At 37.7% G+C, this 25,486-nt stretch overlaps 1 protein-coding gene and 1 long non-coding RNA gene across 3 annotated transcripts in view; both read left to right on the forward strand.

Moving 5' to 3' along the window:
• Window positions 1–25,486, forward strand: part of UVRAG (UV radiation resistance associated) — a 415,539-nt gene that overhangs the window by 347,101 nt on the left and 42,952 nt on the right. For both annotated transcript variants that reach the window (XM_069070876.1, XM_069070877.1), the window contains exon 14: window positions 3,306–3,397. In XM_069070876.1, coding sequence (XP_068926977.1) covers window positions 3,306–3,397 — 92 coding nt within the window. The remainder of the gene's footprint in view (window positions 1–3,305; window positions 3,398–25,486) is intronic.
• LOC138148282 (uncharacterized) lies at window positions 9,998–19,513 on the forward strand. Its single transcript, XR_011165002.1, has 2 exons — window positions 9,998–18,775; window positions 18,818–19,513. It is a non-coding gene; the product is annotated as an uncharacterized lncRNA (long non-coding RNA).

A 25,486-nucleotide genomic window follows, 5' to 3' on the forward strand; every position in this document is an offset into this window, starting at 1 on the left:
CAATAAACCTTGCACTAAGTGGCCTTGTATAGACAAATAGTTTGGAAGGGGTGTGTGTGTGTGTGTGTGTGTGTGTGTGTGTGTGTGTGTGTGTGTGCGTGCGTGCTGCGCACGCGCCTTGTATAGACAAATTGTTTGGAAGGGGTGTGTGTGTGTGTCTTGTCTAAACTAAATTTCTCTTCTTCCCAAACTGAAATGACAGAATGATTCCTGGACCCCCAGAGTCCTTCCTGGCTTGGAAAAAAATGTGTATATTTAAAAAATAGAAATAAAATTGAGCAAAATTTATTTTTAAATTGACCTCTTTGTTGTTGTGTGTGGTGGGGGGGGGAGTGGTAAAGATGTTCACTGAGTGCAAGAACTAAGAATTTCTTTCTCAGAAGCACAGTCCCTTTTTTATTTTTAAATATGACCCCCTGAACTGCCAGTGGGAATACTGATTCAGCAAAGCAGATTTATCAAACTGTAGAAACTTGTTAGATCGAACAGCATGAACACTAACATCAGAGTTGATCTGTCTTCCATAATGAAACTTACATTGAATGTATAAGAGATTTAGGATGGAATCAACATGTGGCTTTTGGAAAAATCATGTATTTTCAAACAGAGGGAAGGATAGTTAAGGGAAATGACATAGTTATAGTTGTCTATTCTAAGCCAAATATTTTCCCCTCATTGCTTTTCTTTCCCCACTCTTCTGTGTTCCAGAAACTACAAAGTCAGGTTGTTTCACTTCTTGGTGATTTTAGTGCAGGATTTTTCTTTTGCTAGTAGACATTTATTTTATATTTCCTTGGGCCACCGTTAAAAATTCCTATTCCCTACACTCCTGATTTATTATATTGGGTATAAAGTATTCCTCTCCTGTTGTCAACCAGCAGGTAGAATAAGAATCTAACCATTCCTACAGTCTTGAACCAATTAGTTAAAGCTGAAGATCTACCTAAATGAAACCAAAATTCTTCTTAACGATTGTTTAGCTTCATTGTGTGGCACACATAATAAGTTATTACAGAAAGTGTTTATTTCAGAGCCTAATTGAAGGCAGTTAGGCAGGTTCTTGGTCCCCGTGGCATTTGTTTAACAAATAGGTTAGAGACCTGACTAGCTTAGACCAAAATTTGGGTAGAAGATTTTTCAAGGTATATAGAAATGAAACTTCTCAGGAAATGGCTATGTTACATAAGAGTTAAGGGTAGATATTTGCAGAGATGAGGAAGAATTACACAGGATAAATTAATTACAAAAGTAGAAGTGATAGAAACTTTTGGTGAAAGTGACCACTCCATCTGAGAATTTTTGGTAAAAGAAAGAAAAGTCAAGAATAGTCTAGACAGCACCCTAAATTATAGGAGAGCAGATTTCATGGGAAAAAATGAAAAGTAAAATCCCTTAGGCTAAAATTCTATAGTGGAAGCTGTCCTGTGAGGGATAAAAATGAAATTCAGAAGGTACAAAGATGAAAACTTAATGAGGAAGAGAGTTATTGTCTAAAGAGACTGATCTAGATTTGCCATCAGTTAGCTGTGTAAGTTTAGACGAGTTATTTGTTCTTTTTGAGGTTCAGTTTTCTCTCTTGTAAAATAAAGATTGTATCATTTAGCTTTAAAATTATACAGTTCAGTAATTTAAAAAAAGAAGCAGCAGCTGTTGTGTTCTACAACACGTGAACTTAGGGCCAGGTAACAATTTAGAATGCCTACATTTTCTTTCTTTGGTTTGAGTCAGCCACAGAGAGATGTTTTCAATGTGGCATCTGAAGAGAATTAAACATGTAACTTCCATTATTGAAAGTGGGACAATGAGTCACTGTGCATTGCCTCAGAAATGCAGTGTGGTGTTACTTAAACATGTTTTTTTGATATTTAACATTTTTCTGTATGAATCACAGGTGAAATGTACATGCCCATGTGTAAACAATTTTGTGCCTTTTTTTTAAAACAATGAATTTAGGAATGTGCTATAGACATCAGCCATTCTGCTTTTATCAGTATATGGAAAAAGCTTTTATATTCTCTGCAACAGATGAAGTCACTAACTATAGATATAGGCAATTGTTAGTGGTGATCAGGAGGTTATTTAAGTCTCTTCCTCTGGCCCTTCAGCATTGTTCCACCCAGACTATTCTGAAAGACAGACTGAACTACCCTCCAGGTCAAGGGTGCAGAACATTTATTTCTATTAACAGACCATTTACTTCAGACCAAATCGATTGAAGGCCACACACAAACTAGAAAAGAATTTAATGAGATTTTCTGGAGAGAAAGCACTATGAAATTCAATCCAGTAAACATTTGTTAAATGCCTACTATATGCCAGGGTCTCTGATCAGTATTGAGTGTCCAAAAATGAATAAATTGTATAGAACCTACTGATAGAAAAGTTTATAGTCTAATGGTAGGTAGTACAATGTGGAAGATAGGTCCTAGATATGGAGCAAGAAAACCTAAGTTTGAAATCTGGCCCTGCCCCTGAGTGCTGGCCTTGGAGTTGGGAAGACATGGGTTCAAATCCTGCCTCAGGCATTTAATAGCTTTGTCACACTACACATGGGTCACTTAACTACCCTAGGCTTCAGTAGCTTATCTGTAAAATGGTGGGAGAGATTCTTATGTCTTTCCAGCTCTAGATTTATGCTCCTATGAAGGAGTAATGGTAGGGTAAGTGAGTGGGATAAGGACAGAGGAGAGATGAGACTGACATGATTAGATATAAAGGAATGCAGAGTGGTGGCCAGGACAAGGAGTTAAAGCTTAGATACAACTCAAAGTCCTAACGATACTGAGTGGCAATTTACTGCCCTGTGTCTCTACTCAGAATCTCAGGGCAGTAGATTGTTATGACCTTAACAGTAGCAATGGTAAGGTTGATTTTATTGTCAACCCCACAGGAATTGGGGGGTGGGGTGGGAAATGTACATATATGAAGGTAGGTGGTTAGATAGAGAGACTCTGATCAAGGAAAACATAAGAGAAATCAAAGAGCCTAGCCCCAAGTTTTTAATCTTGGGAACTCTCCTGTAGGGCTTACTGCAGTAGGCTTCATACTGGCAACCATTGTGAAGGGAGAGGAGTACAAGCAGATGGTGAGTGGCAGGTTCTTCCTAATTGTCATGACAGGATCTAGGGAAATTCTAGAGGACTGGTTGATTATAAAAGACTGAGATATTTTGGAGAAGTACCCTCTGGTTCTTCATCCAGGTCATCTCTAAATAAGTAAATTTATAAATGAATTAATGAACATTCTCAATGCTTACCCATTTCATGTTTGTGGTTTTTTTTGCTTTTTTCTTTCTCTTTTTGCAGCTGAGATATCAACATGGGCTAGGGACTCCTGATCTAAGACAGACTCTTCCTAACCTGAAAAATTTCATGGAGCATGGGCTGATGGTCAGATGGTAAGTCCCTTGGTTTCAGTTGTAAAATAGCCAGCTATTACACCATGGGCAATGTTTCTGAGAAGCCTTCCTCAGACTACTACTTGTTGTGTCAGAAATTATAGAATCCTAGAATCTCAAAGCTGGAACAAGAAATACTCAAGCAACATCCTGAAAAGTGATCTTGCAATAGAAAACAAATCACATTATGAAGCAGTTCATTCTGCTTTTGCAACAATTTTTTTTTTCGAAGACAAAACCAAGATACTTATTCATGTACCAGAAAGCCAAGTTCATTATGGTAATAAAGAAGTTGATACACATTACCAATGGAGGGAGCACCACCATCCCCAAGCCTTCGTTCTATCAGGCCTCCCCACAAACAAACACCCTTAGGCAAAATGCCCCTCCCTCACCCACACCAGCTGCTCTACTTCTTTCTACCTCCTCTCTCAGCTCCACCTCATGCTCCTACTTCCTGCTCCAGGGTTCCTCAAATTCCTCCTGCCATAGGCTCTGTGTGACTTAGGCTCAAAGCAGGTCACATAGGCCTCTTAATGGGCAAGAAAGATCTTCCCATTCCATTAACAATACACGGTAAACACATACTTATGCACAATTTTAATTTTTAGAAAATTATTTTGTATATTTGGATTGAAATTGTCTCTACAACATTCACTCATTGTTTCTAGCTCTACCCTCTGTGACCAAGTAAAGGGAATTTTGAGTCTTTTCCATATGACAGCCCTCCAAGTGCTTATTACTTATCTGGCTCCCTTTCTTCTCCCTTCCCCTACCTCATCCCCATCTCCCCACCCCCCAACCTTGCTAAACATTCCCACTGATTCTGATATGACATGATTTTCAATTCCTTCTATATCCTGGGCACTCTTCTTTGGACTAACTTTAGATTGTATACTTCTTAAAATACTGTTTTCAGAACTGAGCATGATATTTCAAATGTGAGTCACCCAGGGCAGAGTACAAAGAAGCTCTCAGCTCCTTTATTCTAGAGGCTAAACCATTCTATAGTGCCCATGGCCAGTTAACTTTCTTAACTGCGTGGTCAGACTTGTAGAGTCTAATGCAAGAATGTTCCTTACTCTTACTGCTCTATATCCATGTTTCCCCTATCTCATACCTTTATTGTGGACTTATTAACCTAAGTATAAGACTTCAAATTTATCCCCTGAATATCTCATGAGGTCAAAAATTATGATTGATTTGTAGGTTTACTTCTGTAGTGAGAAATTTGAAGAAAAAAAAAGAAAGGACAGATATACTTCTCATTCTTAAGAAAATAAATAAATTTTAGATAACTAGAAAGTTAATAGAACAAAGTACTGGGAACAAGAAAGAAATTATCTGTGAGACCTTTGGCAAGTAATTGTTGCTAGACTTGGTAAAATGGGAGGTGGGGTCAGAGGGGCTACATATGATGATCTGTAAAGGACCCTTCTACAGCCCTGCATTGTGGCTGAGGAAGGACGAGGATGGGGAAAGCCTCAAAGAAGAAAAGTTAATGAAAAGAGTGTAAAGGATAGAGATCTGCATTCTTGTCCCAGGCCTGCTGCCATCGTGCAGTGCTGTTTTTGAACATTTTTACCCTTTTGAGCTTTGGTTTTTCTCAAACGTAAAGTTGAGGTAATAGTACCTTCCTAACCTGAGTGGATTATTATCATGCTCAAATGCAATAAAATATTGTAAAATAGTAAAATAATCTTCATATATGAGGCACAAATTCAGTCTGATTCTCTCCTGAGATATAATGGCAAGTCAAGTAGATAAATGGGAAGCATTTCTTTTTTTTTTTTTTAATCTATATATCAGTACGTTAAAATCAGATGGGAACTAGGCTTTAATCTGGTTGGGGTCACATTCAGAAGTGTTGTAGACTGAAGCTGGTTTACATCTTTGTGGGGAATATCATCCCTGATAAATTTGAAGACCTACTGGAGTAACCAAAAAGTAGTTCTATATTCAAAACTCTTAACTTGTGAATCTGTTTTTTTACCATTCTAAATAATATTTTTCCCAATTACATGTAAAAACAATTTTGAGCATTCCTTTTTTAAAATTTTGAGTTACAAGTTTTCTCTCTTCCTCTCTCCCTGATATAGCAAGCAATTAGATACAGTTATATATGTGCAGTCATGCAAAATATATTTCCATATTAGTCATGTTGTGAAAGTATACACAGATACCTACCCCCCCCCAAAAAAAAAGATGAAAAAAAGTGAAAAATAATAGTATGCTTCAATCTGCATTCAGACTTCCATCAGTTCTTTCTCTGGAGATGGATAGCATTTTTCATTATGAGTCCTTTGGAATTGTCTTAGATGTTTGTATTGCTGAGAAGAGCTTAAAGTCACATTCACTGTTGATCATCGTTACAATATTGCTCTTGCAGTCGTTGTGCTCACTTCATTTTGTATCAGTTCATGTAAGTCTTTCCAGGTTTTTCCGAAAGCATCCTGCTCATCATTTCTTATAGCATAATAACATTCCAATTACAATCATACCACAACTCATTCACCCATTCCCCAACAGACAGGTACTCCGTCAATGTCCAATTCTTTACTACCACAAAAAGAGCTGCTTTAAATGTTTTTGTACAACTAGGTCCTTTTCCCTCCTTGAAAAAAAATGTCTTTGGGATACAGACATAGTAGTGGTATTGCTGGATCAGAAGATGTGCAGTTTTATAACCCTTTGGGCATTGTACCAATTTGCTCTCTAGAATGATTGGATTAGTTCACAACTCCACCAAACAGTACGTTAGTGTCCCAATTCCCCCACATTCTTTCCCACATTTATCATTTCCCTTTACTGTCATATTAGCCAATCTGACAGGTATGAGGTAGTATCTCAGAGCTGTTTTAATTTGCATTTCTCTAATCATTCATGAGTGAGAACATTTTTTTATATTACTATAAATAGCTTTGATTTCTTTGTCTGAAAAAACTGCCTTTTCATATCCATTGACCATTTATCATTTGGGGAACGATTTGTATTCTTACAATTTTGACTCAGTTCTCTACATTCTTCCCCAAAACAGTGTTTTTAAATATCTTGTTGTATATGGTACCTTTCTTATTGACACTGGCCTCCTTGGGCTATATACCTAGCAATGGAATCTCTGGGCAATGGGTATAGGCATTTTATGTACTTTCTTCTATAATTCCAGATTGTCTTCCATAAAGGTTGAACCAATCAGCAGTATATTATTACTAAGTCCATCTTTCCACAGCCTCTCTAATAATAGGTATTCCCTTCTTTTATGATCTTTGGCATTTTACTGAGTAAAATGTCAGAGTTGTTTCATGTTTCTCTAGTGATTTGGACCTTCCTTTTATATGGTTATTAGTATTCATTGCTTTTAAAAACTTTTCCTGGGGCAGCTAGGTGGCACAGTGAATAACGCACTGGCACTGAAGTCAGGAGGAACTAAGTTCCAACCTCAGACACTTAACACTTACTAGCCGTGTGTCCTTGGGCAAGTCACTTAACCCCAATTGCCCTGCCTTCTCCCCCCAAAAAGCAATACATAATTAAATGAATGAAAACTCTTCTTATCTTTGACCACTTATTAGTTGAAGAATGGCTTTTGGTCTTACATATTTCTATTAGTCATCTAAATATCTTGGATATAAGAGATATTAAATACGAAGTTGTTTTTTCTTTCCAATCAACTGTTTATTTTCTCATCTTGCATACAGAATCATCACTTTCTGCTGTTGGTGTACCTAGAGTACCCAAGAGAGTCAACTAAGTTGCAGAATATAAACTAAGTCCACACAAATCATCAACATTTCCATAGAATACTAGTGAAACTCTGCAGGAAGAGACAGAGAAATTCCATTTAAAATAACAGCAGAATTTATGAAATATTTGGGAGTTTTCCTATTTAAGATGCACCCAGTAACTAATCTAGTTATGCTCTGCAGAAACAAAGGCGGATTAAATTAAATAGAGAAACATTTTACAGGTATATCAATCTAATATACTAATGAGACTACAACCTAAATTAATTTATTTATTCTGTGCCAGACTACCCGAGCAATATTTTGTAGAGCTAAAAAAAAAATTCACAGCAATTCATGTGGAGGAAAAAAAAGGTCAAAAATTTCAAGCATAGAACAAACAAATAAATCCATAACACAGATTCTTTATGTGAACAGTGGGCTTATACAAATGTAACCAACACAATGCCTATAATATATTAGTTATTTAATAAATGCTTGTTGAGTGTTGAAGGAATGTGAGCCAATTTTAAAAATGCAACGATTAAAAAAAATCTCAAGCGTAATGGTGAAAAGAAGAGGGAAGATCTAAAACAGTATTAGAAAGCAATAATTATTTTTTTTTATAAAGCAATCAGAGTTAAGTAATTTGCTCAAGGTTACACAGCCAGTTATTTCTGGGTGTGGTGCTGAGTATCTGAGCCCAGATTTGATCTCCAAGTCATCCCAACACTGGAGCCGGTACTCTTAACTCGCTGAGCCACCTGGCCGCCCCTGAAAGCAGTAATTATTAAAACATTTGGTACTGGTCAAAAAAATAGATTGATCAGTGGAGCAGACTGGAAATACAGCATACAGAAGTAAATGAACACAGTAGCACAGGATTTGATAAATCCAAAGACCCTAGTTACTAGGGAAAGATTCGTCAATTGCCAAAAGCTCCTGGGACAACTGTGTGGTACAAATTAGGTCATCTCCCTATACTGTATATCAAAATAAGTTCTTAATGAGTATCCAGCCTGGGTGTATGTGATCATATCATAAACAAAATAAGGGAATGACCAAACTAGAGAGAGATGAGATCACAGAAGATAAATGGACAGTTTTGATCACATAATTTTAAAAAGTTCTCATATAAACAAATTTAAGAGTTATGATTAAAAGGGAAAAAGTTAACTGGAGGAAAAATATTTGCAGCAAGTTCCTCTGATAAAGATCTTATTTCCAAGAAACACAAGTTTTCAGTGTCCCTGAGGAAAAAAAAATGCTTCAGGTCACTAATAATTAGAACAAAATTAAAACATCTCTGAGGTTCCACCTTTATATGCCAGTCAGATTGACAAATATGACAAAAAAGTAAAATTACAAATGTTGGAATGGCAGCTAGAAAATAATCAATGTTACATTATTAGTAGAACTGTCTAGCTACTCTAAAAAACAGTTTGGAGCTTTGCTCAACAAATTACTAAACTCTGCATGCCCTTTCACCCAGTGATACCACTACTAGGCCTATACCTCCAAGAGATCAGAAAAAGAGAAAAAGGTCTTATATGTATAAAAGTATAACAGATTTGTTTTGTTTTTGTAATGGCAGAGAATTGGAGACTAAAGGGTTGCCCATCAGCTAGGGAATTACTGAACAAATTATGATACATAAATGTAATGGAATGCTATTATGCTATAAGAAATGAAGAGATTGTTTAAGAGCGACCTTGGAAGACTTGTTTGAGTTGGTGCAGAATGAAGTGAGCAAAACAAGGACAATTTATACTATAACATTAGTATTATAAAAACTAACAATTCTGAAAGACTTAAGAACTCTGATCAAGGAAATGAACCATGATTATAGAGGTCTGATTAAAAAAAAAGAACTCTACCCACCTCATGACAGTCCTGATCTGTATCTTGCCAATGGTCCCAGATAACTCTGGAGGAGAAAGTGAGTGGTGTTTTGTACAGCCCTGCTTCACTTAAATCCAATTCACTTTCATGTTATGGCATCACCTCCCTGAAGTCATGATCCTCTTTGAGAAGGAAGGACAAATAACAAAGACAACAACACAATGACAACAACATATATATGTTTTTGTTTTTTCCATTAGAAGGTGACCTCCTCAAGAATGGGCATTTTTTTATTCATTGTGCTTGTAACACTAGCAACTCAGCAAAGTGCTTGGCTCATAGCAGGCCTTTAATAAATGCTTGTTGTTTAACTGAATAACCTGATGACCTTTAAGGTGCCCTCCAACCCCAAAGCCCTAGGGTACATGCTACCATTTTATTAATATCAATAGTGGCTGATATTCATACAGAATTTTAAAGTTAGTGAAGCATATTTTACATATATTATCTCATATGGTCTACCTGGAAGGAGAGAGAGAGATTATTTACCGTTACAGTTTTGTACTTTCTAAGTCTTATAGGATGACATTGGCAGGCTGAGTTTTCCCATAGCCCCTCCATCATTTTTCATTTTCTTTTTTATGTCATCTTTGTCAATGTGATGGGTATGAGGTAGAAACTCAGGGTCACTTTAATTTGCATTTCTATTCGTTTGAAGGATTTTTTTTTCACATAGCTATTGATAGCTTGATATTTCCTTTGAAAACTACATTTTCATATCTTTCAACCTAGTCCCCATTGACTGTAGAATGGTTCTTATTCTTATCAATTTGAGTTCCTTAAGTTCCTTATATTCCTTGAATCTAAGCTCTTTATCAGAGCTTTTGCTGCAAAGATTTTTTTCTCCTACCTATTTCTCCTCTAATTTTAACTGTGTTGATTTTGTTAGCAAAACTTAATTGGGGGGGGGGCTTTTTTTTTGGAAGGGAATTGGGGTTAAGTGACTTGCCCAAAGTCACATGGCTAGTAAGTCTCAAGTGTCTGAGGCTGGATTTGAACTCACGTCCTCCTGACTCCAGGGCCAGTGCTCTATTCACTGTACCACCCAGCTGCCCCTAAAACTTACTTAATTTTAAATAAAGAAAATTATCCTCTTTGTCTTCTGTGTCCCTCTCTATACCTTTTTGACAATGAACTCTTCCATTATCCACAGAGCTGAAGGGTAATTATTTTTCTTCTAATTCTTTTCTTTTTTTCTTTAACATTAGCATGTTCATCATTAAAATTCTTTGTTAATTTGATGGGTTTTTTATTTATTTTTTGTTTATTAATTTATCTTTCTTGCTTCAATTAAAAAAAAAATTTGAGCCCTCAATACCTAACTTCATACATAGCCTGGCAAAACGAATTCCCATAGTAACCAGGTACCAAAATAAACCTTTCTTTATACATTTTAAATTCTTCACCTTTCAGGAGGTCAGTGGCACATTTTATCTTTATTCTTTTTGATTCTTGTTTTATCACTGTTAATGAAAGTCCTAAGCTCTTTCAAAGTTGTTTTATTTATAATGCTGTTGTTATATGAAGCATTCTATTTCTGTTCATTTGGCCAATGAGTTCACAGAAATGTTCCCAATTTCCTCTAAAACTGCCCCTATTTCATCATTTCTTATAGTACAATAATATATTACCATGTATATCAGTATAACTACCATAATTTATTTAGCCATTCCCACTTTTGGATACCACAAAATAGCAATTATCATTATTTTCCTACATACAGATTCTTTCCCTCCTTCTTTGACTCATCTGAAATCAGATACTAGGTTTAATAACAGGGATAAAAGGTTTGCACAGTTTAGTAACTTTTGGAGCAGAGTGCCAAATTGCTTTCCAAAATGTCTAGACCAATTTAGAGCTCTGCCAATAGTGCAATAGTGTATCTTTTTCCACTGCCCCTCCAGCATTTGACATTTTCTTCTTTTGTCATCTTTGCCCATTTGATGAGTGTGAGGTAGAACCAAAGTTTCTTTAATTGGCACATCTTTAATTGTTAGTGATTTAGAGAATTAGGAAGGTAAATTATCTGTTGCTCCTCTAAGTTGATTATGCTGTCACTATTTCTAGGTCATGTGTTCAATTGGATTTTACCTTGCTATTATTGTTGTTTATTCCTGTTTCATTCTTTGTGACCCCATTTGGGATTTTCTTGGCAAAGATTCTGGAGTGACTTGCCCAGGTTCACACAACTAAGTAAGTGTCTGAAGCTGGATTTTAACTCAGGGAGATGAGTCTTCCTGACTCTAGGCCAAGCATTTTATCCACTGTGCCACCTAGCTGCCCTCACCTTGATGTATGACATAAGACTTTAATCTGTACCTCATTTCTGCCAGACTGCTTTCCACTTTTTACAGCCATTTTTGTCAAATCTGAGTTCTTGCCCCAATTAAAGAGGGGGAGGGGCCCTGGGTTTATTGAATAATATTCTCTAATGTTTATTTGCTACTATAAATTGTTAATCTGATCTGTCCCACTGACTTAAATCTCATGTTTTTTAAACAATAACAAATTGTTTTGAGAATTACTACTTTATACTGTAATTTGAAATCTGACACTGCTAGTCCCCTTTCTTTTCTACTTTTTTTCATTACTTCCTTTGAGATTCTGGACTTTTTTTCCTCCATAATTTAACTCTATGAAATAAGCCTTTGGTCATTTAAGGATGTCACTGAATAAATTAGCTTTGATAATATTGTTATTTTATTATATCAGTATGGCCTACCTATGAGAAATTATTTAGATCTGTCTATATTTCTATAAAAAATATTTTGTAGTTGCATTCAAATCATTCCTAGTGTTTCATGGAAGATAAACTCCCAGATATTTTATGCATTCTACAGTTATTTTTATTGTAATTTCTCTATCTCTTCTTGCTCTTTTTTTCCCCTGTCCCTGTTGAATTTAATATATTTCTACACTGTGCTCTATGTGTGTTTGTGTTCAATCTTCCTCTGTCCAGTGCAGATGAAAGTGTTCAGGGGATGGCTGTGCACCTACCCCACTTCATCCTCCATATATTTATACTCTTCTTCTCATGCATCCCTAATGTGCAAAGTAATGATTTCCCATCTCTTCTTCCACTTTCTCTCATCTGTATTGTCCCCTTCCGTTTCTCTCCTTTCCTAAGTCCATCAAAACAATAAAAATCATCCCTAGACACCCTGTCTTATTTAACTTGATCAATGATCCTTGAAGATATTCATGTTGTAAGAAGACCTTGTTTCTTCTACATCACCATCTATAAGATTTTTTTTTGGCAAGACATTTAGGGTTAAGTGACTTGCCCAGGGTCACACAACTTATAAGTGCCAAGTGTCTGAGGTTGGATTTGAACTCAGGTCCTCTTGACTCCAGGGCTGGTGTTCTATGCACTGCACCACTTAGCTACCCATGTCAATAAAATTACATTTCATTTTGGCAGATATATCAATCGTTTGCCTTGTAGAAATAATCATGTTCCAAGCCTATAGTGGCAGCTGCCACGTGTTATAGTAAACTTCCTTGCTATTTGAGCTCTTTTTGGCTATTTGACCTGTGATCACTGAATTTGGGCTGTGACATTTTGAAGATTTTTCATTTTAGAGTTTCTTACATGAGGTGACTAGTGGATTCTTTCTATTTTTACCTCACTCTTTGGTTCTAAGAGATTTGAGCAATTTTCCTTTATAATTTCTTCAAATACAGTATCTAAGCTTTTTATGGCCCTAAAATTCCTTACATTTTCTTTGGTTTTTGTTGTTGTTGTTGTTTTAATCTTGTGTTTTAATGTTTCTTGTTGCCTCATTGAGTCATTATTTTCTTCTTGGTCCATTCTAATTTTTGGAGCAGTCAATCCATCATTTGTTCTAAGGTCCTTCCAGTTGTTTTCTTCTTAGCCTTTCTGTTTTGTATCTCATTTCGTTTTTTCCAGATATTCTTTTAGGCCTTATGACAACAACATTCTTTTCTCTGAGATGCTACTTGGACTTACTGAAGTTACTCTTTTCTTCTGGACTTTACCCCTTGGGCATCCATAGTATTTCTTCATTGTTTCTGAGTTTTTTCCCATTTACTTATATCTCCAGTCTGTCTTTCTGAGTTGGGGTCTTCTGTTTGATTCAAACTCTGCTCTCAAACTCCTGGTTGGTATACTTAGGTTCCTGTGGATCTGAGTGTATCGATTGAGACTAGGCCTTCTCCAGGAATTGTCTGTCTGCTATGATTCAGTTTCAGGCTGCCTAGAGGCTGAATTGGGTATGGACAAGTTATACACTGCTCTAGGACTGTCTCTTCCTACATCCAGGGTTCTGGAGGTGCCCTGCACTGGACTCTGCCTTCAGCTTCATCTTCTGCTATGGAGCCAGGATGCTTCACCTACCCTGGTTTGGTACCATTTCAGGTTTCCACAAGATTCTGACAGTTTTCTATAGTCTTGGATTGAATGGAAGAATTTATAGATGATTCTCTTTAGTTTTTTAATTTTTCCTTCTAGTGCATTTTAGAGCTTTCCTGTGGTATTTTCAGGTAATCTGGCTTTCTCTAGGTCCTCATGTGCTGCCATCTTTACATAATACAGAAGGAGTTTCCTCATCAGGAGTTCCTGTGCCATTAAAATAACTTCCAATCAAAAAAACAGAGTACTCACCATACTTAGGGCTTGCCAAACATGTTCTCAAGAGAAAGTGCTCCTGATGAATTTACCCTACTCAAGTAGTGATCTCATATTGCAGTACTTATGACAAATATTTGAAAAAAGACCACTACACTTAGAATTGTATCGTATGCACGAACATTATCTGTAGAGAATGACATTTTACAGAAGTTTCAAGACCCTCCAAATTAAATCAGCATAGACTATGAAATTCAGTGACTGCATTGTATAGGTGGAAATATGGAAAGATGGAGATAAATATATTGGAAAGTAAACATCAGGGGAAAGGAAGGAAAGAAGCCCCAGATTTGTAGAACAAACAGAAGTTTCACACCTTTACTTGATGATTGTCATTATCGGTAATTCAGTCAATCAGTAAGCATTTATTAAGCACTTGCTAGGCACCACACTAAGCACTTTGGATACAAAGACAAAAATACCTACCTTCAAGGACCTTACATTCTAAAGAGAGACAAAATGTATATACAAAACATATGTAAAGCAGGTACAAAATAACCTTTGAAGAAAAGGAACTAAAGGAACCAAGAAAAGCCTGTTGAATAAACCAGGGATTTGAAGAGATAGAGAAAGGATAAATAACATATCAGACACGTGATAGGAATTGCAAAGGCACAGAAATTGATAATGTATTGTCACGTTTGAGGAGCAGCAAGTAGCCCAGTATAGTTGCTTTCAGAGAGTATGTAGAGGAGGAGTAATATGAGATGACTGGAGAGATGAGAAGGGACCAGGTGGTGAAGGGCTTTAATTGACACAGCAATTTATATTTGATCCTAGAGATCAAAGGGAACCATTTGAGTTTTATTAAGTGGGAAGCAGTGAGTTGGGGCAGGGGGGTGGTGTCAGTGTGAGGTGGACTTTAGGAAAATCACTTTGGCACCTTTGCGGAGGATTTATTAGAGTGGAGAGACTTCAGGAAGGATTCCCAAAGAACGCTATTGCAATAGTCCAGGTAAGAGATAAGGAGGGATGCCTGAGTTCAAATCCTACCTCACACATTTACTGACCATGTGACCCTAGCCAAGTCAGTTGACCTTTCTCAACCTCAGTTTCCTCATCTATAAAATGGAGATAACAATAGCACCTACTTTGTGAGAATTAAATGAGATAACATATGTATTACCACTTTACAAACATTAAAGCACTCTATAAATGCCAACAGTTTTTTTTAAAGGAGGAGAATGAATGGCGGTACTTTTACAAATGTAAGCTTGAAGGAGAACCCTTAATCAAGGATAAAGATAATTATAAAAGATAAAGAATTTTGATGAAATGAAACTGAAAGATTTTTACACACAAACACGTATGTACACTCAATGTAGCTAGAATAAGAAGGGAAACTTTAGTCAACTAGGGGGAAAGTCTTTAAAGAGGATCTGATATCTAGGATATATAAGGAATTAACGAATATAGAAGAGCCATTCTTCAGTAGAAAAGTAGTCAAAAGAATAATTACAGATTTTAATAGCTATATATAAGATTTCTTCAAAACATTACTAATATAAAAACAATGCCCATTAAAAAAACTCTAGGGGTGGCCAGGTAGCACAGCGAGTAAGAGCACCGGCTCCAGTGTTGAGAAGACCTGGAGATCAAATCCCGGGCTCAGACGCTTAGCACCCACCCAGAAACACCTGGCCGTGTAACCTTGAGCAAGTTACTTAACCCCAATTGCTTAGGGGCGGCCAGGTGGCTCAGCGAGTAAGAGTACCAGCTCCAGTGTCGGGATGACCTGGATCAAATCCGGGCTCAGATACTCAGCACCACACCCAGAAATAACTGGCCTTGTAATCTTGAGCAAGTTACTTAACCCCGATTGCTTAAAAAAAAAAAAAAAACTCTAATGTTGCATTTCCATCCCAGAAAATTGGCAAAGATGGAAAATAGTGTCAGAGGGGTAACAGAAAGATAGGAAATTGATTATTGGTAGAATTGTGAATTGTTCCATCCTTTCCAGGAATCAGTTTGTACTTATACTTTAGGAAGGGGGGAGGGGGGAAGATGACTAAAATCTCCGTAATCTCCATACTCATTGGCGTCACTGCCTCTGGGGAGCAAGGACAGAAAGAAAAGTCCCAGAGATACCAAAATATTCACAGTAGCACTTTTTTTGTAGTAGCAAATAATTTAAATAAAGTAGATGTCCATCACAGTGTAATGACTAAACAATGATAATTTATTCATGTTATATAATTATTTCTGAACCATAAGAAAGAAGTCAGAAAATTCTGTACCATATGAAAAATTCAGAGAAACATGGGACAGTTTGTGAACTAATACAGAGTGAAGTGAACAGGAATGACTAAATCAACAAAAATAGAAAAAAATCAATAAAAATGAAAGTGAACTTTGTGTAATTATAAATACCAACCTTAGCACCTGAGATGGTCATTAAGAAAATGTATCTATCTCCTTGCATTGAAGAAAGGAGAAGCCATGGGGTGAACTGTTGAACAAGTTGTCAGACATGTCTGGTGCATTGTGTGGTTTTCCTAAACCATTTCTTTTTCTTTTTATTCTTCGTTGCAAGAAAAGACTTGATGAGTAGGGGAGAGACATATTCAGAAATGAGTATAATCTAAAAGCAAAAGATAACATTTTAAAATTTTTTTACAAGATGTGAAGAGGGAGGAAGAGGAGGAGGAGCATAAGCCAAGGCAAAGAAACAGTAAAGCACAAGGTCTGTTCAAAGGATGGTAAAAATGTTTTTGGCAACAGTTGAGGGTTTGCCTTGGGAAGCATCATAAATGGAGGAGTCATGAGGTGAAATAACTTTTCAGGATGGATACAGAGTGAACTTGTAGCATGTAGTGCATCCTGGAACCAGGTTCCTATACCTCCTGACTGGTTGGCTCCTTAGCTATCAATTAAGTATTTGTTCAGTATTTGGAAATATTGTTCCTAGCACAAGGCCTGGCACATGATAGCTGCTTAACAAATGTTTGTACAACATTTGTTGGCTGATTTCAGTCCCGGCAACGTACCATTCCTTTGCTAGGCAGTGGTTTTCTCTGGAGCCTTCCCCATCATTAAAGCTGGGTGAAGGTAAGTAACTTCTTCCCAGAGCTCTTACCCAGGAGAACTAATAAAATGGTTCTCAAGAGAGTCCCTGGTACAACTTACCAGGAGTCAAGCCCACTGAAGCAGTAACATGGGGAGGTTATAACCTCCAATGCAGCAGGAACAAGCATGTCTGGCACCTGCAAAGCAGAGAAGTTCCAGGATCAGAGGATCAGGGAGTACTCTGAGCCTGGGAACCTCAGGAGCAAAGGGTAAAAAAACTCACTCCCCTCAGTGAGAATTTTATTTCTCTGTAAAACAAAACACTTTCATTTCCTGCGTGGTTGTCACCATTCATAAATTGGCCCCCAAAAAGTAAACTGCTACATGTTCTTTGAATATGAAGTGTGGGCCAAGTCTGCTGCCTGTCTGTGTAGTCACTGAATTTCTCCCTTCAGCAGACCTCAGAATTGTATCAAGGTATTGATTTACTTAAAATAAATGAAAATGATGATAATAAGTCCCTTTAGTCTAGTACTTTAAAATTTACAAAGGATTTTTCCTCACAATCTTTTAAGCCAGATAATATAGGGATTATGATTGTTCAAACTGTTGTACTAACCTTCTAATTGATCTTCCTGCTTTCTTTCTTTCTCCTTTTCATTCTGTCCTCCACACAGCTGCCAAAATAATCTTAGTGAAACATCCTCTTTCAAGCTTTAGTGACTTCCTATTGACTCCAAGATAAAATACAAACTCCTTAGCTAGTCATTTCAAGTTCTTTGTAGTCTGGTTTCAACCCACTTTTCCATGATCATTATACATTACTTCCCCTCACAAAGTGTCCTTTTGCTGTTCTTAGGACTTAACATTCCTTCTCCAATGTCCATGCATAGGCTGGCTTCATTCTTGGGATACACACCCTCCTCACCTCTTCTTCTTTGCATCCTTACCATTCTTCAAGTTTCATCTTAGATTCCACCTAAATGAAGTTACATTTTAGGTCCCTTCCAGCTCTAGTTTCTGTGATCAGGAGATCAGGAAGCTTTTTCTGATCTCTCTAGTTGTTTGTGCCCTTCCCTTCCTCAAATAACTTGCCTGTATAAATGTTACATCCTACTAGTAGAATGTAAATTCCTTGAGGAATTTTTTTCATATAGTAGGAACCGAATAAATGCTTATTGAGTCCCCATTTTGCAAAGGAAGAAGCTAAAGGCTCAATGAGGGGAAGTCAGTCAATAGACATTTATTAATCCCTGCTATATGCCAAGTAGTGTGCTGAATACTGGAGAGACCCCTCAAAAGACCAAAATAACCCAGTCCCTGCTATCCAAGAGCCCACAGTCTAATAGGGAAGACAACTTACAAACAACTAGGTACAAATAAGCTATAGACAGAATAAATTGGAGATAATCAACAGGGGAAATGCACTAGCATTAAGGGGAATAGGGAAAAGCTTCCTGTAAGAGGTGAGATTTTAGGTAAAAGGAAACCAAAGAAGCCAGGAAGTAGAAGTGAGAGACCTGACCAAGGTCACACAGATAGTAGGCATAAAACCAGAATTCGAACCCAGTTTTTTTGGGGGGGGGGTAGGGCAGTTGGGTTTAAGTGACTTGCCCAAGGTGTGATAGTAATGGCAATTAAAGATTCCCCTGTATTGGCTTGGTTTTCAAATTGATTGTATTAAAACCCAGAGTTTGTTAATCCCACCTGTGGGATGGGCTTGTTGATGTGAAAAGAAAGTCCTGAATTGGGAGGAGCTGGTGATGTAGATTTGGAGAGACAAGAGAGAGGCGGAAGTTCTTTTTTTGGAAGCAGCACCTCGTGGAGAGGGAGAGACTAAGAGATTGCTGGTGGCCGCTTTGAATTGCCCTGGACTTTTGAGACCTGCCCCCTGAGCTGCCAAGGACTGAGGAGACATGGCTGTTTTGCTGGTACTTTGTCTGTCTGTTTTGATGTTATTTTGCCAGATTTGTCCACTGGTGAAAGACTGTCCTGTTGAAGAAGTCCTGGAACCTGGCATTTGGTTAAGAAGGCCAGAGACTGTCCTGCAGACAGAGAGTGAATACTGTCCACTGGTGAGGGACAGTACTGTTGTTGAGAGTGAATACTGTCCACTGGTGAGGGACAGTACTGTTGTTGCAGGGGTCTGGAGACTGTCCGGCAGACAGAATGAATACTGTCCACTGGTGAAGGACAGTGCTGTTGTTGCAGGGGTCTGGGAGCCTTTCTGTTGGTTCAGAAGCCCTGAAGAAGGATTTTCTTGTTGTATGTTTACAGAAATCCTGGGAGAGGGCTTTGCTAATGTGTTCAGGGGTTCTAGGACTGTTCTACAGACAGAGGATAAATTCATGAAGGGACTGGCAATGTATCTTATGGCCTTGCTAAGCCTTGTCTCTCCAGGAACTAAGATTGCTGAGAACTTGCCTCGCGTCAAGATGAAGAAAAGACCTCCATTTGGGTATTAAGTGCTGTGTTTAAACTTGATGTAACTCTGGGGTAGATTCAATTGTGATCCAGGGGTGGGGAACTTTTGACCTTTTTGTGTTCTATGGTTGAGCAAATGAATGTATTTTACTTATGTTTGGAAACTAATCTCCATTTGAGAAGAGGGGCTTTGTGGTGGACTTAATTAAGGTATAGCCTAGGGGTGGAGAAGTATTTGGAACAGAGACTTTGTAATTGATTGAATGATTGGAAAGTCCTGGGGTGGGGTAGGCCTTGGAGATGATTTAATCACACTTAGTAAATGCTGTATTTTGAATGATGTCATGTTTTGATCTTCTCTGTTCTGGGTTTGTTACTGAATAAAATAGAGAGCACCTATGCTGGTATTTTGAACCTGGGAAGTTGCCTTTGCTTGGTATTACATTACACAAGGTCACACAGCTAGTAAGTGTGTTAAGTATCTGAGGCCAGATTTGAACTCAGGTCCTCCCGACTCTAGGGCTGGTACTCTATTCATTGCACCACCTAGCCACCCCGAACCCAGTTTTTACTGTTCCAAATCTTATGTCTTCACTATACTAAGCTACCTATAATACTTGCCTTCGTGTCACTTGGAGTCTTAATAAAGGACATAAGGCACATAAACAGTGATAATACAAATTAGACAATGCTTGCAAAAGGAGTCTGTACCCTTTATGGAGGTCTATGAGTGTAGAGTCACTGCCTGTACTGTCAGACAGTCTGTGTGTTGGTTTTGCTGAGTTGGTTTTTTTGTTTTGTTTTTATCTTTACTAATGGCAAGCTCACCAGATTGGCAAGTAAGAAGAAATATAATAAAAAATGAATGAGATATAAGAACAAACTATACGAATAAAATTAAAACAGAGTCCTTCCATGGAAGAGGCCTAATCTAAGCAGCCTGTATTGAACTGAATGAGCACTTGTCAGAGTATGTGGTAGAAGCAATTCTTTATCAGGTATGTGTTGTCTTCTTGAGTCACTCCCAGACCTGAAATTCTGTGAAGGAGAAATAATTTCAGGAGACCTGAGTCTAAATGCCAACTTTGAGAACTCAGGGGACGTTTCATGGAAGAGGTAGCATCAGAATTGCTACTTGAAGGAAGCTAAGGATTTCAGCAGACAGTTGAAGAGAGGGTAGGCTATGGCTTAGAAAATAATCTATTCCAGTCTTGAACAATAATGTTAGCAGAGGTGTGGATTGTAATGGTTAGCATGCAACTGGAGGACAATGAGGTATCCAGAGCTTTGCTTCAGCATGGCAAGACCTGGGTAATCTTAGTGTTTTATGCCAATCCTTTCCAAAAAGAATCTCTGTTTTCTAGTCCTAAGAAAACCAACCCCAGGTATAACAATTCAGTCACAAACTTGAAAATTAGTTGTTTTGTATGTGTGGTTTTTTGGTTGTCGTTATGTTTTGTTTTTTAGTATTCCAGCACCATTCTCTTAGTCTGGTACAAAGCCATCCATATGTCACTTAAACATCTCATTTTCCTTTGTATTTACTACTTAATATAAAACGACTGAAGACTTGAACCAACAAATGCATATTCAGCTGGTGCTAAAGCTGAATTATTGAGTGGGAAAAATACGCATGTGAGCTGTTGTGTGATAGATCCCAGCAAGAGTATGTTGGAACTGAAGTTGAGATGATTTTCTGTGATGGCTGTGAGCAGGCTAGAGGAAGAAAACAGCAACTGATTCTTGGCCAATTCCCACTTTGGGAGTCTTCAACCACCTCTGCTTGTTATATAATTTCTGCCTGTCTCCCAAACACATTGCTCATATTTTGTCCTATGCTGATCCCTCTAATTAGAATAGTCTCCACTCTCTCTTCCACCTATCCCAAACCTACTCATACTTCTCTATTAAAACCCTAGGACCTTCTTTCCCTGACTCTTCATCTCTGCCTTTGAGAAATAACATGGAAACAGTATTTTTATTACCTATTTGACAAGGTTATTGTGAGAAAAGCACTTGATAAACTTCGCGTATGATCAAGAATTGTTTTTATTAGGGGCGGCCAGGTAGCACAGCGAGTAAGAGCACCGGCTCCAGTGTCAGGATGACCTGGGGGATCGAATCCCGGGCTCCGACACTTAGCACCCACCCAGAAACACCTGGCCGTGTAACCTTGAGCAAGTTACTTAACCCCAATTGCTTAAAAAAAAAATTTGTTTTTATTGATGACTGCTTCATCCATTTTGTGGCTAGCACCATGTATTTTAATGAAAAGATCACTGAAGCTGATTATAGTCCTGACTCTCCCTAATTTGCTGTGGAGCTTTCAGCAAATTAATTTCCCTCTTCAGTTTCCTTATCTCTCCAATAAGGAATTACAGAAGGATGGGCTACGTTTCTTAAAGCTCTATGATTCTTTAAACTTTTCCAAACTAGGAACAGGTACCTTCTGTGCCCAGCACAGGGCTGTAGGCAATGTTAGGTGTCCTATAAATATTTTGACTTAGGAAGTACTAGAGAAATCTTAAAGGTCAGTTACTCCAATGCCCTCTTGTTTTACAGATGAGAAAACTGAGATCCAGAGAGGTTGTGACTCGCTCAAGATAATATAGAAAGTTAGTGGCAGACAAGATTTGAATTATTTTTTACTTGTATTTGTTCTTGTTTCATTAGTCTCCTTCCTTCAGGAATTGTCTCAGTGCTAAAAGAAAGCAGAACTCCTTATTCAACTCTCTGTATTCATTAATCTTAGAATTATAATTTCTTTTTAAAAATTTACTTTCTTCACACTTTATTATATTTCTTAATTTGTCATTCGTTTGTTTAACAAATAATTACTAAAAACTTACTTCTTCTCTGCCATTGTGCAAGTCTATGTTGCTTCCCTGATGAGTTTATAAGAATAATAGCACTTTCCATTTCTATACCTACAAAGTACCTTCAGAGCACTTTCCTTAAAATAGCTCTTGTCATACAGTTAGTACAAGTATATTATCATCCCTACTTTAGAGATGAAGAAAGTGGGGAGGTAAAGTGATTTCATAGAATTAGAACTGAAAGGACCTAAGGTCATCTAGTCTAGTCTTGTTATTTTTACAGATCAGGAAACCTAGACCCAAGGAAATCAAGTGATTTACCCAAGGTCACACAGATAGAAAATGTATACACTAAAAACTGAATTCTCATTCTAAGCCTAGCACTTCTTCCGCTATACCACATGACCTATGATTGGGAGGCAGGACATAGAAACTGTGATGGAGGAGGAATGACCTTTAAGTGTCATCATGAAATTCCTTAATAGTGGCTTTTTTTTCTCACTTCATGTTGCGTAACTGAAAGCCTAAAGCCAGATTTAAACTTGTCTTCACTTAGTTGCTTCTTGTTGCCATGACAGAGGCCAACTTTGGGCTGACTCCTTGTATGACTTAGGGCCCAGGTGTGTGTATGTGCTTGTGTTTTCTAAGAAGCAGAAAGATTCAATGATGCTTGGAGGAAGAAAGCACTAAAAGAGAAATATCCTCAGCCACTTTTCTGTGGGCTGGCTGATTTCCATTGATCTCTCTGTGTACTTAGTAACATGACCTACAGCAGAGCACTTGGATACATGGCATAAGAGTAAGATCACAAATTAAGTAGCAGTATCTCCTGAAACTATCCCTATTGCCCTTGTAGGCGAGTTGCCCTTGCCTCCTTGTCCTTTGGATGTACTTTGGATACCTCGGAGTTCCATGATTCCATTAATGTGCACACCCACTTCACTAACACTGACCACAACAGCCCCTACACAATATAGTGGACAGTCTTCTGAAGTTGCTTCGTCTCGGGGGTAAAAAGAGCCCCCGAGAGCCTGCCTTCTGTTAATAAATCTTCTTGAACTTGGCTGAGCTGATCCTTTGACAGTAGAACTGAAGACCATTATTATGACTGCATTCACAGTATTTCCAGTTTGGTAGAAACTGCCTGAGCTTAGGCATTGTTCCATAGCCATCAGGGTCATGTCCAAAGCTCTAGTTACTTTGGACAGAGACTTCAAAGGAGATTCCCTTTAGTGAATTGAATGAATTTTAGAGATCATCTAGTTCCTTTATCAAATGGAGGGAAACTTAGAGATCATTTAGCCTAATCCCCTACCCAGTGAATGTATTCATTTTTGTTGTTTTCAGTTGTATCTGGCTCTTCATGACCCCATTTGGGGTGTTCTTGGCAAAGATACTGGAGTGGTTTGCCATTTTCTTCTCCAGCTCATTTTACGGATGAGGAACTGAGGCAAACAGAGTTAAGTGACTTGCCCAGGGTCACACAGAAAATGAGCATCTGAACCCTGATTTGAACTTAGGCAAATGAGTCTTCCTGGCTTTAAGCCCTGCACTCTGTCCACTGCACCACCTAACTGCCTGAATTCCTTCTAAAAAAATCCTTAACAATTAGTATTCCATTCTCCTAAAGTATCTCCAATGACAGAGAGATCACTATCATTATATATTCATACAGCTCTCAATTTAAAAATCTTTTAAATTAGTGAGTCAGTATATCAGTTCTTTTGCTAAGCACTTTTTTTCCCTAGAAAAAAATTTAAAATGTATATTGGACACACTACTTACCTCACATTAAAATCGGTATTAGTGGTGAGGAATACAACCATTATCACTCCTATAAACTATTCAGGCAGAACATATTCATGCCTAGAGATATCAAAGGTAGTACATGCGGTTCCGGTAGCAGATGTGGATCTTTTGAAAATGGCATTCTTAAACACCTGAATATTAAACAATGATCAAAAAAAAAAAATCAAACCACACTTTCTGGCAAACTCTGAGGCTAAAAAGAAGAAGTATAGAAAGCATCAAACACTTCAGTTGATTCCTGTGGATGAAACTGAGGCCAGTCTTCACAGGTGCACAGTGTGAAGGGCCATGGTCCTCCCATATTGGACTTTTCAACAAATTTAACCCATCACACCCAGTGGCTTTGAACAAAATACGAATGCTCTCTGGGACTTTGGCAAGCTCTACAGTGAGTGAGTTCCAATTTTGTTAGCTTTGAGAAAAGTCCACCCTTTGGACTCCAACCTAGACAAAATGTTCCATTATTTTAAATCACATAGTGATGGATGATACAATGGTCTTGCTTATTCAGGCCAAACTATTTGCCTTTGAAAGTGAGGCAGTGACCAGTACGGAAATCTCTTTAATGTTTGGCTTCTTATACACTTTGAATTGGCCTCTCTCCTCTCCCACCATCACATAACATATGGTATTTTCAACCAGACTGTCAGGTGACCCCCAAAGGGACTGTCAAAGATCTGTTGCCTGATTAAGGTTGTATTTTTAATGAGAGGTCAAATGAAATTGTCTTAGGAACCTCCGAGGGAAAGTTTAAGGTAGCTACATCTGATAGGCCTGCCTCATAGAAATATTCTTTTGAGCTGGTTTCCCTACTATGAACAAAATGGATTAATCATCAATAAAAGGAATTAGATGGTTTGATTAGAGTTATTGATGCCAAGAAACTAACCATGGACAAGACCTTGACTTCAGAAAGGAATACACTGGGCATTTGGGCATCTCTTCGATTTTTTTTTTTAAGATCTCAAGGGGACCAAGCTCCTTCCATAACTCATTCCTGCATTTAACCACCCTCACTGCAGGAAATTCTTCCTTATATTTAACTTACAGGCCTCCTCCTGTGGTTAACACCCATTTCCTCTTTTTTCTCTCTTAAGGCAGGATGGAAAACAGCTGGTCAACATCCTTTTTATGCTCACCTTTCATAGATATAAAAGTTATTTTTGGTTCTCTTTTCCACTTTGAACAATCCCAATTCTTGGTACAAATTTAAATGTATTCCCTTCCCTCCATTTCGTACTAATAATTCATCAGTAGAAAATTGGTTATTTTAAGTAAGTACATCATCAGGTTTTTTTTAAGTATGTTCTTCTTAACAAGAGCCAATTCTAATCATAGCTAGCTAGCTGCTTACCCAAAATATCAATTCCCTCCCAGAATGACTTAGAGCTGAAAGAGACCTCAGAGGCCATCTCTTCTAACTCCTTCATTTTATATGTGAGGAAACTATGGCCCAGAGACATTAAGGGACTTCTTGAAGTCAGACAGATACCAGAGAACAGAACTAGAATTTGAACAGTCGGGTCTTATGGTTTCCAATTCCAGGACTCTTTCTGTTGTTTAATCTTGCATCTGTCTCTGCAGTATCCCCGAACATCTGTTATTTAGCCTCAAATAATTGAGGATAACTAATTGATTAATAATTTGGAATAGTTAAAATATATTTGTTCAACAGATATTCAACATGCATTTATTAAGTGTCTACTCTGTGTAGAACACTATGCTAGAGCCCATGGAGGACATAACAATCTCAAATTTTTAT

The sequence above is a fragment of the Petaurus breviceps genome, unplaced genomic scaffold (assembly GCF_028583685.1).
Source record: "Petaurus breviceps papuanus isolate PSGF00001 unplaced genomic scaffold, PetGlider_PUasm1.0 90823, whole genome shotgun sequence".
Classification (NCBI taxonomy): domain Eukaryota; kingdom Metazoa; phylum Chordata; class Mammalia; order Diprotodontia; family Petauridae; genus Petaurus; species Petaurus breviceps.